Below are 14,287 nucleotides of genomic sequence, written 5' to 3'. Positions count from 1 at the left end.
TGGCATCTTTTTACCAAAACCTGAAGTGGCACCCATAAAAACTGCCATGTGAAACTCTGGCTATATGTGCAGTTCACGCACATTCGCACATGTCCCTTTTTGGATCGAGGCCAAACGCTCTGGGAGCTATCCAACTAAGTCCTACTTAAAAGGATACCCTATGAAATCACTAGATCAAATCTGAGCTTGACTAATGTTGGATATCACCCTCTGGCTTTACTGCAAAGCAGTTCCTAACTCTGAATAGAATTATTTAGTGTATCTCTTGGGCAGGAGAAGATAAGACTGCTTTATATTTCAGACCCTATAAAATAATATGTTCCACCTTCTACAATTCTCCATTGTTCCATTCCCATTTATATTTATATTGCATGTCATTACTTGTGTTATTCTTTATTTACACGATGAAATCCATAATTTATTACCATAAAATATCACCCGTGCTCTATTAGGAAAAGTATTTAATAAACAGTTTCAGTTAGATACATTATGCATCAAAATATTATGACTAATTGTTACAGGCTATTTTTTATGTACAGCTAAATGAATGCTCCATTTCACTTTCAGGGATACCTTTCCCCAACACAATGTGCCTGATTACACATAGCATGAAGATAGTAATTTGATCACCCTGCAGTGTTAAGAGCTAAATCTTACTAAAACTAAAACAACAGCATAACGGTTTGGGCTATTGTGCTGAAAGATAATGGGAGTGGTTGGGAAGCCATGATGGCAGAAAGGATTTGGGCACATTCACAGTTTCTATAGGGAGCATAGCTGTGCAAGAATCAGTCAAACAACTCCAATGTTAGAAACAGGGATAGAAAAGCTATCAGCTACATGGCTCCTGGAACCGAGGTTATGAGCACTAAAAGAGAATGGCTAGTTATCTCCCCCTCAGTTTAGCGGCACTTTCTATTATTATTATTATTATTATTAATTATTTTAACACATGAACTAATACACAATTCACACCAGTGACACAGTGTTAACGTCACATTTTTAATAGCAATTCTTAATTAGACACCACAAACATAAATGAGGCACAGCCCCTGCAATAGTGGCCCAAACCGCAAGTCATATGAATAAGTAATATTTTCAAATACCTGTATGTGTGTGTGTGTGTTATGTAAAATATTTGACTAGATTTAAACTTACATGTTTGGGGTGGGGAGGGGAGGCAAAGTAGCACTTAGGAGTTGGAAGGCAGCAGCCAGCGATCTTACTTTATTTTTATTTTTTAAAAAATGTTTATTAAGGTTTTACATAATAAAACAAATATCACAGCTATCTTACTTTAGAGTTGGTTCTCCTCCTGTGCCCTCTGTGGAAATTTTAATCCTGAATCTCAAGTCACCGTGATGGCACCAAGATTTCTCAAATCAGACAATTCCTAGTCATAAAGTGTGCCTGGCTGATTTTGAGCGCTGGCTGAGTCTTGCTGCTTTTGGAGTGGCAGTAATTATTTCAATTATGATACCCCAGGCAGCAGCCTAGTCCTTATGTATGATTGAACCTTACCGTCTACATTAAAACCTAAACTAGGAAGGGGAGACCTCAGGCGTAGGGGCCAAATGCAGCCCTCCATAACTCTCTGTCTGGTCCCTGGGATTCTCCCTAGGCATCACACATCCCTAGGCTTTACACCCTCCTTGAATGAATCATAGAGAGTTGGAAGGGACCTAAGGGTCATCTAGTCCAACCCCCTGCAATGCAGGAATCTCAGCTAAAACATCTATGTCAGATGGCCATCCAACCTCTGCTTAAAAACCTCCAAGGAAGGAGAGTCCACCTCCTCTCGTGGGAGTCTGTTCCACTCCCAAACAGCTCTTACTGTCAGAAGGTTTCTCCGAATCTCCTTTCTTGTAAATTGAAATCATTGCTCATAGAATTGTAGAGTTGGAAGTGACCAGGAGGGTCATCTAGTCCAACCACCTGCAACGCAGGAATCTTTCCCTCCAACATGGGACTCGAACCCAGAACCCAGAGATTAAGAGTCAAACTGTGACAATGCCTCTCGCTTGCCTGGATGAAGGGAAGAAAAGTGTGGAGTGCATTTGGGCAGAAACATCTGGCGTTGCGCAGCTGGAATGCAATCTACTGTACAGAGGTAAGAGTCCTACCCACTGTTCTGCTCATTTTGCATGACCACATCTGCTTTCGCCTCTGGCCCTGGCCTGCGGGCCACAGCAGATTGCTCAGGGCTGCCAGGCTGAAAAGAGATCCCCATACATTACCAAGCTTTATTTGGTAATGGAGTCGGAGAAAGCTATTGAAAAGCTTTGACACGAGAATAACTACTAATAGAATATTATATGTGATTGTTATTTATATTACCTGGCTGAATAATTACCAGATGAATAATTAACTCAAGCCAGTTTGTCCACGACATAAAAAAAATAAGTGCAGCAACCCATGAAGCCAGAACAATATACGCAAACACCCACAGCAGCACGACACGTGCAAACAAATGCAGAGGCATGTCACACAAAACTGCGCTAATAATAATAATAATAATAATAATAATTTATTATTTGTACCCTGCCCATCTGGCTGGGTTTCCCCAGCCACTCTGGGCAGCTTCCACAAAGACCAAAAATACACTAAGATGTCACACATTAAAAACTTCCCTGAACAGGGCTGCCTTCAGATGTCTTCTGAATGTCAGGTAGTTGTTTATCTCTTTGACATCTGATGGGAGGGCGTTCCACAGGGCAGACGCCACTACCGGGAAGGCCCTCTGCCTGATTCCCTATAGCTTTGCTTCTCGCAATGAGGGAACCGCCAGAAGGCCCTTCGCGCTGGACCTCAGCGTCCGGGCAGAACGATGGGGGTGGAGATATGCAACACCACATCACAAAGGAAACCCCAGGAGCACGCAATGGGCAAAGAAATGATATGAAAGCATGCAGCAAGACATCTCCTCGCTCTGGGGGTGGCCATTTTAATTTGGGGAAACAAGCTCCACCTCAGAAGCCGCAGCCTGCCAAACTAGACACGGTTTCCACAACTTCAATCAAATGGCTTGTTTTAAATGGGAAGTCTGAAATGCCGCACAAAATAACAGGTCTTCATAAAACAAGCTGAAGGGACACCCGTGTAAACTCCTTTAAACGCTGACCGAATCTGAACCACCAATAGGACAAAGCATAAGATATGCTAGGGTGGGTAGGAGAGACACAAAAATGGTTGCTGGCGTCGGGCACATGTACCTCTGTTCAACTTTTTACCTATGTCCTCAAACCTTTTTAGATTTAAGTGGACCCTGTTCTTCTTTCAATAACTCTTTATAGGTTGCCCATTTCCCCTCTATGTTCTTTTTCTTTACCAGGATGGCCTCTAATGGTGAGAACGACCACGGTGTTTCGGGTTCCAAGAGGCTTTTATATCTTTCCCATACCTTGTATAAGGGTTTTCAGATTATATGATTTAAGAATCTTCTGTGGACTTTTACCTTATTATAACATAGATACAAGTGCCAACTGTAACAGTTGTCCCATCCTTCAAGATCAAGTATATCTGTATAATTTAGTACCATCCATTCTTTAATCCAGCACAGACATGCAGCTTCAAAGTACAACTTGAGGTTCGGCATGGCAAAACCACCCCTCTGCTTTACCCCCATTAGTAATTTATACATGTACCTCTGTTCAACTTTTTAACTATTAATCATCTTTCCTCAGAACTTATTTTGAAAAACGATCGTCAGATCATGCCCTTTACAAGACAGATTCTTCCCATGCTGAATTTCCTGTCTTTAATGGCGCGCTTTGCAGGTGCTACTAAGCCACCTCCCGCCCCGCAAGCTCCGGGGACAGGAGGGCTTCGCTGCCGACCCCCAGCATTTTAAAATCCCCTGGGACAGCGGAGGTCTTCTGAAGGCAGGCGGTGGGCAAAAGTCTTTGCTCCCCCCCCCCGCCTGCCTTCAAAAGCCGTCCGGGAAGGCAGGCGGGGGGGGGGAGCAAAGGACCTCTTCTGAAGGCCGGCGGTGGGCGAAAGTCTTTGATCCCGACGGCCAGCATTTTAAAAGAGGTCCCCGGAGATTTCCCTATGGGCTTCCTTCTTGCGAAGCAAGCCCATAGGGAAATTCGTCTTGCGGAACGACTCAAAAACGGAAAACTCTTTCGTCTTGCAGGTTTTTTGTTTTGCAAGGCGTTCGTCTTGCGAGGCACCACTGTATTAGAGAAGAAGGGAATGGGCATGAGGTCATAAAGCTTGCAGAGACAATGCACTTTAAATAAGCACACTGGAGCCTTAGTTAAATAGATAAGAATCCCTGCATAGATATGCTCTAAAATTGAGAGGGTGGAGTGGGACAGGAGTCAGAATTGAACCTAAGGAAATGGTTGGACAAATGAAAACCAACATGAGAAACGGACCTAAATATAGACATTATATATAAAGTGGCGAAGTCTACTGGTAAGCTCATCCAGCCAAGAAAATACCTCTTGCCTTTTCTTGAAGGAGCAAATTTTGCTGTAGGCCAAATTTTGTGCCTTCAGGGAGCATTTTCCACATCCTATTTGTCTGCCAAGCAATCCCTGCACATTGTAGGGATTCTAGGACATGTTCTATGATGCACTTTCAGTACAAAGGCGGCACTGCCCAGGCCTGTTTGACTACACCGCTGCCCTGTCAGGGAATTCACCCTAAAAACAGATCCAACTATCCAGAGGCTGCTTTATTGCTGGGTGATGATCAGAAGCAAAAGGCAAGCTATTTGGCTGATGAGAATTAGAAGTGCTGATGCTCTTTCATTTGTTTTGGCGAAAAATAGTATCTGCCTTGTTCAGTGTCTGGGGCAACCCAGCCAGATAAGGGGGTGCAAATAAAATTATTATTATTATTATCATCATTATTAATCCAACTCACATTTACTTTGAGGTTTTCTACATTCAACTGGTATATACATTCTATAGAATAAGTAAATCTCAAAGTGGTCAATGGGCCTTAAGATGAGGATAGCAGCCTTGTATAATAATAATAATAATAATAATAATAATAATAATAATTCCAACCCATGTTTACTTAAGAAGTTTTTCTACAATCATTTGGTATATAAATTCTATGGAATATGTCAATCTCAATGCGGTCAATAGGCCTTAAATTGAGGATAGTAGCCTCGTAGAATAATTATTATTATTAACTTGACTTGTGTAACTAAGCGGAATATAAATAATACCTTAAATAAACTTTTGTGTGTGTGAGAACTTCAGAAAGCAGATATAATTTTAAACAGATGCAAAGCGTAAACCTTCTAAACCAGCTATTCTCTGGAACCACGTCGGCAGCCCTTTGGGCTCGCTGCAACGTGAGAACCCCTTGCCGGGCAGCGCAGCACTTGCAAGACTCCACTGCAGCCGGATGCTACGCGCGCTTCCTCGACACACGAACCCGCCCTGCTCCGCGACTGCAGCCGCCGCCGCCTTCACATCTCCTCGCGAGATTTTGGCCGGCCTTTCCCCGCGCGCTAAAGGGAAACCCTCCCGGGTCCGAAAAACTGTCATAGCCTCTCATTGCGCGGCAAGAGTACCCAGACGCCGCTCCAGTCAGCCTCCGGCGCGGCGGGCCTCGCGTTGTAAACCCTAGAGCTCGAAGGGGACCCGAGGGTCATCTAGTCCAACCCCCTGCAATGCAGTGAGGCGGCGGCGGCGGCCGCTGCAGTGCGAAAGGAGGGCGGCGCCTCCCCTCGTCCTCCGAGCGGCGGCGGCGCCTGTCAGTGACAGCCGGGGAGAAGAGCGCGCGGCCCCGGCAGCCTCGAGGCGGCCGCCGGCGGCTCCTTTAAAAGCCGAGTTCCCCCACCACCGCCCTCAGAGCCGCGAGGCGATTGGCTGAGCGCGGCCCGCTCTTTCCTCTCGCGCGGCGGCGGCCGAGGGGCCCGTTGGTGTCGCCTGGCGGCTGGGCTGCGCCTCGGAGCACCTCGGAGGAGGCGACACCCGCCTACCTCTACACGGAGCGCCCCCGCGCTCGCCCCTTCAGACGCCGCGCGAACCTGCGTGTGGGAAACGAGGGCGGCGGCGCCCCCTCCCGCCTTTCCCCCTCAGCGGCCGCCCGTTTTCGAGGCTTGTGACGTCGGCGGCTCCCTCAGGCAGCGGCGGGCGGGAGGGAGGAGTCGTGAGGGGACGGCGGCGGCGGCGGCGGCGCTGGCTGGCGCTTCTTCTTCCCGGAAGGCTGAAGCGAGGCTGTGTGGAAGCCTCGGCTCGAGGGGCCGCATCTTGTCGGGGGAAGCGTGAGGCAGGCGGGAGCCGCTGCCGGCCAAGAGCATCACCGGCCTCATCATCACCTGGCGCGGAGGGCGGTGCGCGGGCGGGGAGGGGCCGCGGGGCGGTTGCCTCGCCGAGGAGGCGCGGCGTGTGGCGTTGCCTCCGGAGTGCGGCATATAGTGTCGCCCAGCAGCGGCGCGGCGCCGCTCGGTAGTTTAAAGCGCCCTCAGGAGTAGCAGCAGAACCAGCCGCCTTCCAAGCCGCTCCTCGCTTCCCGGCTCCGCGTGAGGAGGAGCAGCAGCCGCCGCAGCAGCAGCCATGAAAGGGAAGCAGCAGCCGCCTCACACGCCGCCTCCGCCGCCCAGCGCCGGCTCTCCTCTACTGAAAGACGACGCCGACGAAGAGCCTCGCTTCCCGGCCAGCGACGGGGATGCCGGCGGAACGAGCGCCCCTGCGGAGCCCGGCACCGCGCCGGTTCCCGCTTCGGCTGCCGGCGACGGGCTGGCTCTCCGACCGCTGGGTCCGACGCCGAGCCAGAGCCGCTTCCAGGTGGACCTGGTGGCCGAGAATGCGGGGCGAGCGGCCGCCGTGGGGGAAGAAGAGGCGGCGGCGGCCCCCAAACCCCCCGGAGACGGGAAAGGCGGCGAGGAAGCCAAAGGCCGGTTCCGGGTGAACTTCGTGGACCCTTCGGCCGGCGACGACAGCTCGGGGGAGCCCGGCGGCGAAGGCTGCAACGTGAGCTTCCAGAACGGGGGGGACACGGTGCTGAGCGAGGGGAGCCTGCATTCCGGCGGCGGCTCCGGGGGCCACCACCACTACTACTACGACACCCACACCAACACCTACTACCTGCGCACCTTCGGACACAACACCATCGACGCCGTGCCCAGGATAGACTATTACCGCCACACGGCCTCCGGACTCGGGGAGAAGCTCATCCGGCCCAGCCTGGCGGAGCTGCACGACGAGCTGGACAAGGTGAGAGGGATGCGCAGCCAGCGGGCGAGCTCCGTGCGCGGCTGCGTTTGGCAGAGGATCGCGGGGCAGGCGCAAGAGGGGTGGGGGCAAGAGGGTGCTTTTTGCAGAAACGCCAAAAGCAGGTCTCGCAAGCCTGGGTTGCGGCGCCGTGCAGAACTGCAGAGGCATCACCTCCTCCTTCTTTGGCGATCCTTCGTAGCCGAGTAAGATTGTCTTCCATAAACAGGGTTTTGACAGTGAGCAGAGGCATCATCACTTTCAGGAGTCGTAGATGCGACAGTAACCCGCGGGCTAACTTTATCCCCGGGTCGAAAAGATATTTGACAGGCGGGTTTCGGTCTATGCCAGCCTTTGGTTCCTGAGATGTTGTTGGACTACAGTTCCCATCATCCCCAGCCAGCATAGCCGGTGGTTGGGGAGGATGGGAGCTGTAGTTAAAGAGCATGTGGGAGGAAGAAACTGCCTTGCGCTTTACCAGTTTGCTATTTTGCTATGCTACACGCTCTGGAGTTGCAGCCTGCTGCGATTAGGCACACGTGCTTTATTTTTATATTTCTTTAAAGCAAGAGACGTCTGGTAGACCTTGCTATGCATAGGGTAAAGGGGCTACATACAGGCTGGTGCAATGCTCTGGTGCTGGTATAGACTAAACACCCCTATGGGCTGCCAAAACTAGCTGAGCTTAAGTAAGGAGTGCTAACCTTATGTCATTGTCCTTCGTTAATTCTTTGCACATGAACTTGGCCTTCTCAGGTACACGTGGAAAATACTGTACTTTATCTAATTCTTCCATCTGCTTTTGTGTATGTGTTGTCTGCTGTCCCAAGTGCACATGGGAGCATGAAACAACATGTGCGTATATATCTACAAAAGTAACTGGAGCATTTGCAGCTGAATAACTGCAAATGAAAAAACATGGCAAACTACTTGCTGTTAATTTCCTAAGCGGTGATAACACCAACGAAGATGAGTATTTACCTCTTGTGAATGCCATCCCTCTTTCTTTCCTGTTTATTTTCAGCAGAAGTTTCTTGCACAGGGTCAGCTGGGGAGAACGTGAAGCAAGCCCCAACTAGGGATCAATCAAAGGTCACCTTGAGATAGGCCAAAGGAAATTAATTTGTCTCTGCTTTTATAAACATAGCATCTGGGTACCACCATCACCCCTTATCTAAGTACTGGAATTATTCAGTGACACAAACTGTTTGCCATATTGCATAGATTAGGCTTAAAATAATTCAACTTTATTTTTTGTTCTCTTGTAAAGGCACTTGTTTACATCATGCTTCTCTTTATGGGCTGTTGCATTCTGCATACACTTGCATGTGTGATTGCCTCCTCGGTATCCTCAGGAATGATTTCAGCTTCTTTTTAACTGTCTTCATCCGTTTAGTATTAGTGCTTTATTAACTGTTCCTAGAACCCTAATGCTCCCTGTGGTGTTCACAACCTGGTTTTTAAAAGTAGGGACTAGGCTTTGTTTTAAAGGGTATTTGTTACTGATTCTCACACAAGACAACTGAAGGTGCCATGTTAATTTCCTGACTTTTAATAGTAGATCAGAATTAAATACCCTCTTCATTTTTTTTTGTCATGCTGTGGGAAAAGGTAACTTAACATGAGAAACTTTTTTTAAAAAGTTTTCTTAAGTGTGAAATACATTTATTAGGAAATCCAACAATAAGATTTTTGTTTTTGTTTTGATTTCTTCAGACCTATGTCCTTTAGATAGAAAACAACCCAATTTTCTCACATGGTAGAAATGGTTAGTACATTTTAAAGAAGCATCTTACATAAATAAACAAATAAACATTTGAATATAATTAACTAAATCCCTATCACATGTTTCATTTTAAATGGTACATCTGTTATGTACTACATATACCTATACCTACCTGCAGGTACATGGTGACAACACTCTTTAAAATGGGACTTCTATTTCTTAGAGGCATACATACCTTCATCTGTCACTTATCTGCAAGAAGTTTCCTATATTATGATGAAAATCCCACAAAGAGAAGATTGTGATATTTTTAACCCCAGTAATGTGTTCACTTTTCCCAGTAGAGTAAGTTGCATATTCAAATGTTCTGTTGGAAACCTTCACTGACTAATAGGATGAATTATAAACATATGAAAGCATGCTAAAGTATGGGCTTCAACCATTCACTACCTGACTTGACCACTTATTGAAAATTTTAAACAACAATAATTTAAAGATGGGAAGATGTTTCTGATACATCCAATTCACTCCTTTAAATTTCAGTGAATAAACAATAGTGCAGTAACTTAGCAATATATTGTAAATACCAGGTATTTACTCCTGACTGTTTACAATATGTTGTATGTTTAGTGTATGTAGATTAAAAAAAATAATTGAAATGTTTTTTAAAAATTTGGATGGCTTGTTTAAAACCAGTTTAAAATGCTGCATGCTGCAAGACCTAGCAGCTGCCTCAGTTATGTTTTCAGTAGTGATTGAAGTACCTGAAGCCATATTCAACCTGGCATATGGCCCCATGTATAGTAGGTAACCATTGACTAGGTTGTGAAGAATGAAAAGAATTAGTGTTGTGTGTAAGTAGAAGAGTCTTTGCAAAGCACAACGAGGCAGGACCCTTAGCAAATACAGTGGTACCTTGGGTTACATACGCTTCAGGTTACAGACTCCGCTAACCCAGAAATAGTACCTCGGGTTAAGAACTTTGCTTCAGGAGGAGAACAGAAATTGTGCTCCGGCGGCGCGGCAGCAGTGAGAGGCCCCATTAGCTAAAGTGGTGCTTCAGGTTAAGAACAGTTTCAAGTTACCGTAAGTACGGACCTCCGGAACAAATTAAGTACTTAACCCGAGGTACCACTGTACATCCTTTCACAACTTTGAGGAAGTTCAGAAATGTAGGTTCATTATAGCATACCTTAAGTATAGTTGGTGGTCAGTTTGTATCTAACCCACAAACACCCTGTGATGACTCTGAAAACTGGCAAATGAGGTATTTGCTTTTTTAAAATATTTATTTACAGTTTAAAAGTTACAAAAAGAAAAAATAGAAAAGGAAAAGAATTAAACAATACAATACATTACAAAAACAAAAACACTACGTAAAACATTAAATTAACAAAACAAAACAAGACAATTAAAATACATCCAATAATTTCAAAATCTTGTCTTTCAATCACTTGTTTCAGCGACCTCCTCTCACCTCCCTTTTTGTATTCCACTTCAATTACCTATTTCAGCAATTCCTTTCCATCTTTCTCTATCTTCTGTCCTGTAATTTGTCTTAACATATTCTAACCTTGTTTTTTTCCCCCTTTAATACATTAACAATCTATCTGTACCTATTTCCTTATAACATTTCTGCTAAAGCCATATAACTTCATTCCATCATTTTTCTAACATTCATTAATTTTACAATATTTCTGTAAATAATCTTTAATTTTTTTCCAATCTTCTTCCACCGACTCTTCTCCCTGATCTCGGATTCTGCCAGTCATTTCTGCCAGTTCCATATAGTTCATCTGCCATTCTTCCCGGGTGGGTAAATCTTGTGTCTTCCAATATTTCGCGATGAGTATTCTTGCTGCTGTTATTGTGTACATAAAGAAAGTTCTATCTTTCTTTGGCACCAATTGGCCGACCATGCCCAGGAGATAGGCCTCTGGTTTCTTCAGAAAGGTATATTTAAATACCTTTTTCATTTCATTGTAAATCATCTCCCAGAATGTCTTAATCCTTGGGCATGTCCACCAAAGGTGAAAGAATGTACCTTCAGTCTCATTACATTTCCAGCATTTATTTTCGGGCAAATGGTAAATTTTTGCAAGCTTGACTGGTGTCATGTACCACCTGTAAATCATTTTCATTAAATTTTCTCTTAAAGCATTACATGCCGTAAATTTCATACCTGTAGTCCATAACTGTTCCCAGTCAGCCATCATAATGTTATGTCCAACATCTTGTGCCCATTTAATCATAGCAGATTTCACCGTTTCATCTTGAGTGTTCCATTTCAACAGCAAGTTATACATTCTTGACAAATTCTTAATTTTGGGATCTAACAATTCTGTTTCCAATTTTGATTTTTCCACCTGGAAGCCAACTTTTTTGTCCAAATTATATACCTCCATTATTTGATAATAATGGAGCCAATCTCGCACTTTATTTTTTAATTTTTCAAAGCTCTGCAGTTTTACTTGTTCCAAAATTTCCCAATATTTCGGCCATTTGGCCTCCATATTGAGTTTTTTCTGTGCCGCAAATGAGGTATTTTTCTGTGCCGCAAATGAGGTATTTGCAAAAGGAAGCTGCATGGCACATGTTGGAGACCTCTTGAGGCAATAGCCATTGTAACCTTTCCCATTGTGGCCTGGTTCACCTGTAACAGTAAATCAGGGTCAAAAGAAATGATGGCTTACTGGGAGCTGGTGCACCAACCCCCTCCCTGCTTTTGCCACACCCAGAGGAAACCAGGGATAGGTGTAAAGTAGGTCTTGTGGATTATTTCTCTCCAAGCCATGAAAACAAGCCAAGAACTCCGGGAGTAAGGGGATGGGTTTTAGTTGAGTAGCGTGCACCAGCGTACTTGCTTGTTCTGTGACTTACTCTTATATGTGAACCAGGCTAGTCTTTGCTTCCTTTTCCATCATTTCAAGGGGTGGAAGGTGAGCAAGAAGATATAGCAATCCTGAGGAGCCACTAACTATATGTGCCAGTATAATTTTGGCAGTTTGGAATAACTTGGGGGCTTTCATGAAAACAAAGACCTTGGCCTGTACCTATGCATTCCTTCCATAGGGGCATAGTTCATTTTTATCTCAATTTTCTAATATGGGAATAAAGTGCCTTACCATCATTAAAATGGAGCAGTAGTAAGACACCAGAAAGTAAAACATTAATTCACAGTGCTGATGAAAGAGGCTGGCTTGACTCATCACAATGATAGTGTCATCCATGATATGCGTGGGAAAATTTATATTTTACAAAAAAATAATTAAAAAAAATGCTTTCTAATGTGGAAAATTTTCTGTTTTATAAGTTCATTAATAACAGTGAATGGATGTCAACTGCAAATAACTAATAGACATGTTTGACAGTTCAAGTATTTTACCCTTTGTTGACCAACAAACAAGCATGCTAAATTAGATCACTCTCTAGGGCGTCAGAAAATTCTCTCTCTCTCTCTCTCTCTCTCTCTCTCTCTCTCTCTCACACACACACACACACACATATATATATATATATATATATATATTTGCTTTCGTAGATTTTCACGGGTACAGGAATGCAGGTTTTGGTGTCCTCGGGTGTCTTCCCGTGTAAAAGTTGGGGTGTCTAGGCGACGTTTCGACGAGGTCTCACTCGTCATCTTCAGGCTGGTGCTTTCGGCTTCTTGTTACTGGAACAGAGCGGGATCTCAATGTTTGAGTTCCTATAAATACTGTAGAGGGGGTGTGGTGTCTAGCCTCCAATGTTCTGGGCAGAGAGGAAGTTCCCAGGCTAGTGTGCCTTTTCTTCTTTTGTTCCTTAATTACTTAATATATATATAATCCCCTGCAAATTATTGGAACTTGCATTGGAAGTGCAATGTTATGTTATGACTGCTGTTCACTGCTATGTTGAACACTTAACCATCTAGGACAGGAAGGAGTTTTTGCCTCCCCCCCTCTTGTCCCATATTGCACCCTATTTAATTGCTTCAATTGAATTCAGTGGGAAACACTGAGAACTGATCCCACTTCTAATGTGTTTAACCCTGCTAGAATCTTGTTCGTACCTTTTAAAGCAGTGGAAAGTAGTGTAGGGAATGTGCCTGCCCAATCTAGTTAGTACCAACAGCACATTCCTACCGTGGTTAGAAGAGATGCTGCAGCTCTACAGTGAATGATTGCTGTGCCTTCAGTTGTCACGAGGGGAGGGACTAAGCTCAATGGCAGAATGGCAAGCTTTGCTTGTAGAAGTTCCTAAGTTCAATCAGTTGTGTAGGACTGGGAAAGATCCCTGGTGCCAGTCAATGTGTAGATAATACTGAGGGTATATGGACCAATGGTCTGATTGTGAATGTGGCAGATTTTAATGTTCTTATTCTGGTAATGCTTTGCCTACCATTCCCAGCTCTTGCAGGTGAGGACAAAGATGCTGGATGACTGCAAATTAAGAGGCACAATTTGACACTTTGGCTGCTCACCTGGGGGTAACTGCTTCTTAGTGAATATATCGCAAACTGCATGGCTGCCATAATGGTGCAAATGGGGCTTTATGTAGTTCCATAGTTAATTCCAATCAACTTGTGCAATCATAGTTGGGCTGAATGTTGATAGTAACATTCAGTACATATAATATACATTTGCATTGATCCCCTAACTAATAAACACTTTATGATCGTATATTTTCATATTGTTGAGTTTGGGATAGTAAGTAAAACACATATTATCACAGTCTTTTGGACACAAAAGTTCCACACTTAATCCTAAAGTTGATTGATTAGATGGATGGAAAGTGTAACAAAATGTACTTACAGTATTTTGCTAACGTTGCTGTTGGCTCCATTATAATGCTAGAACATGGTAGAAGTAATTTCACTGTTCAGCTAGAGACATAAAAGGCAATTATGTCAAGTTGTGGTATGAGACCTATATTTCATTAGTGTTGTCTGCTGTCTCTTGAGGCTGCAGCCCAGTATGCACTGACATGGAAGTAAGTCCCATTGAACTCTGGTGGCCTTACCACTGGGTAGGCATGTGTAGGATTGAGCTGGGCATGTAAATGCCTTCAAAAGCATTTTCAATAAATTGATTGAGAGAGAGGCATCTTTAACTGCATGATAAACAGCCAAACTATATAATTCTGTGGATCTTATCTAATAATGGCCTTTTCAGGGGACTCTTAATCTCCCTCCCACCCACCCTTTACAAACAGCCAGATTAGGAGCAATGTTTACTTTACTTTCCCCCACTATTTATTCATTTTACCTTTTAATGTTTATGAATGTGAGATCTCCTTGACCTTAAGATTCAAATCTTAGAGTAAGAATCTTTGGGCCATGGGGGTCATTTTCAAATAAACTTCTCTACTGGTTTTAAGGCGCTGTGTTCTTATGGCAAGGGAG

The 14,287-nt window shown here is 44.6% G+C and overlaps 1 protein-coding gene across 2 annotated transcripts in view; it reads left to right on the top strand.

Annotated features, from left to right (window-relative positions):
* The first annotated feature begins 4,183 nt into the window (after positions 1–4,183).
* The window catches only part of SLC12A2 (solute carrier family 12 member 2), a 52,874-nt gene continuing 42,770 nt past the window's right edge, over positions 4,184–14,287 (top strand). For both annotated transcript variants that reach the window (XM_083702221.1, XM_083702220.1), the window contains exon 1: positions 4,184–7,181. In XM_083702221.1, the coding sequence (XP_083558347.1) occupies positions 6,522–7,181 (660 nt within the window). In that variant the 5' untranslated portion in view covers positions 4,184–6,521. The remainder of the gene's footprint in view (positions 7,182–14,287) is intronic.

This window comes from Podarcis gaigeae (genome assembly GCF_964106915.1).
Source record: "Podarcis gaigeae genome assembly, chromosome: 11".
Taxonomy (NCBI): domain Eukaryota; kingdom Metazoa; phylum Chordata; class Lepidosauria; order Squamata; family Lacertidae; genus Podarcis; species Podarcis gaigeae.
Note: the sequence above shows the minus strand (reverse complement) of the source record. Positions and strands in the feature narration are given on the sequence as shown.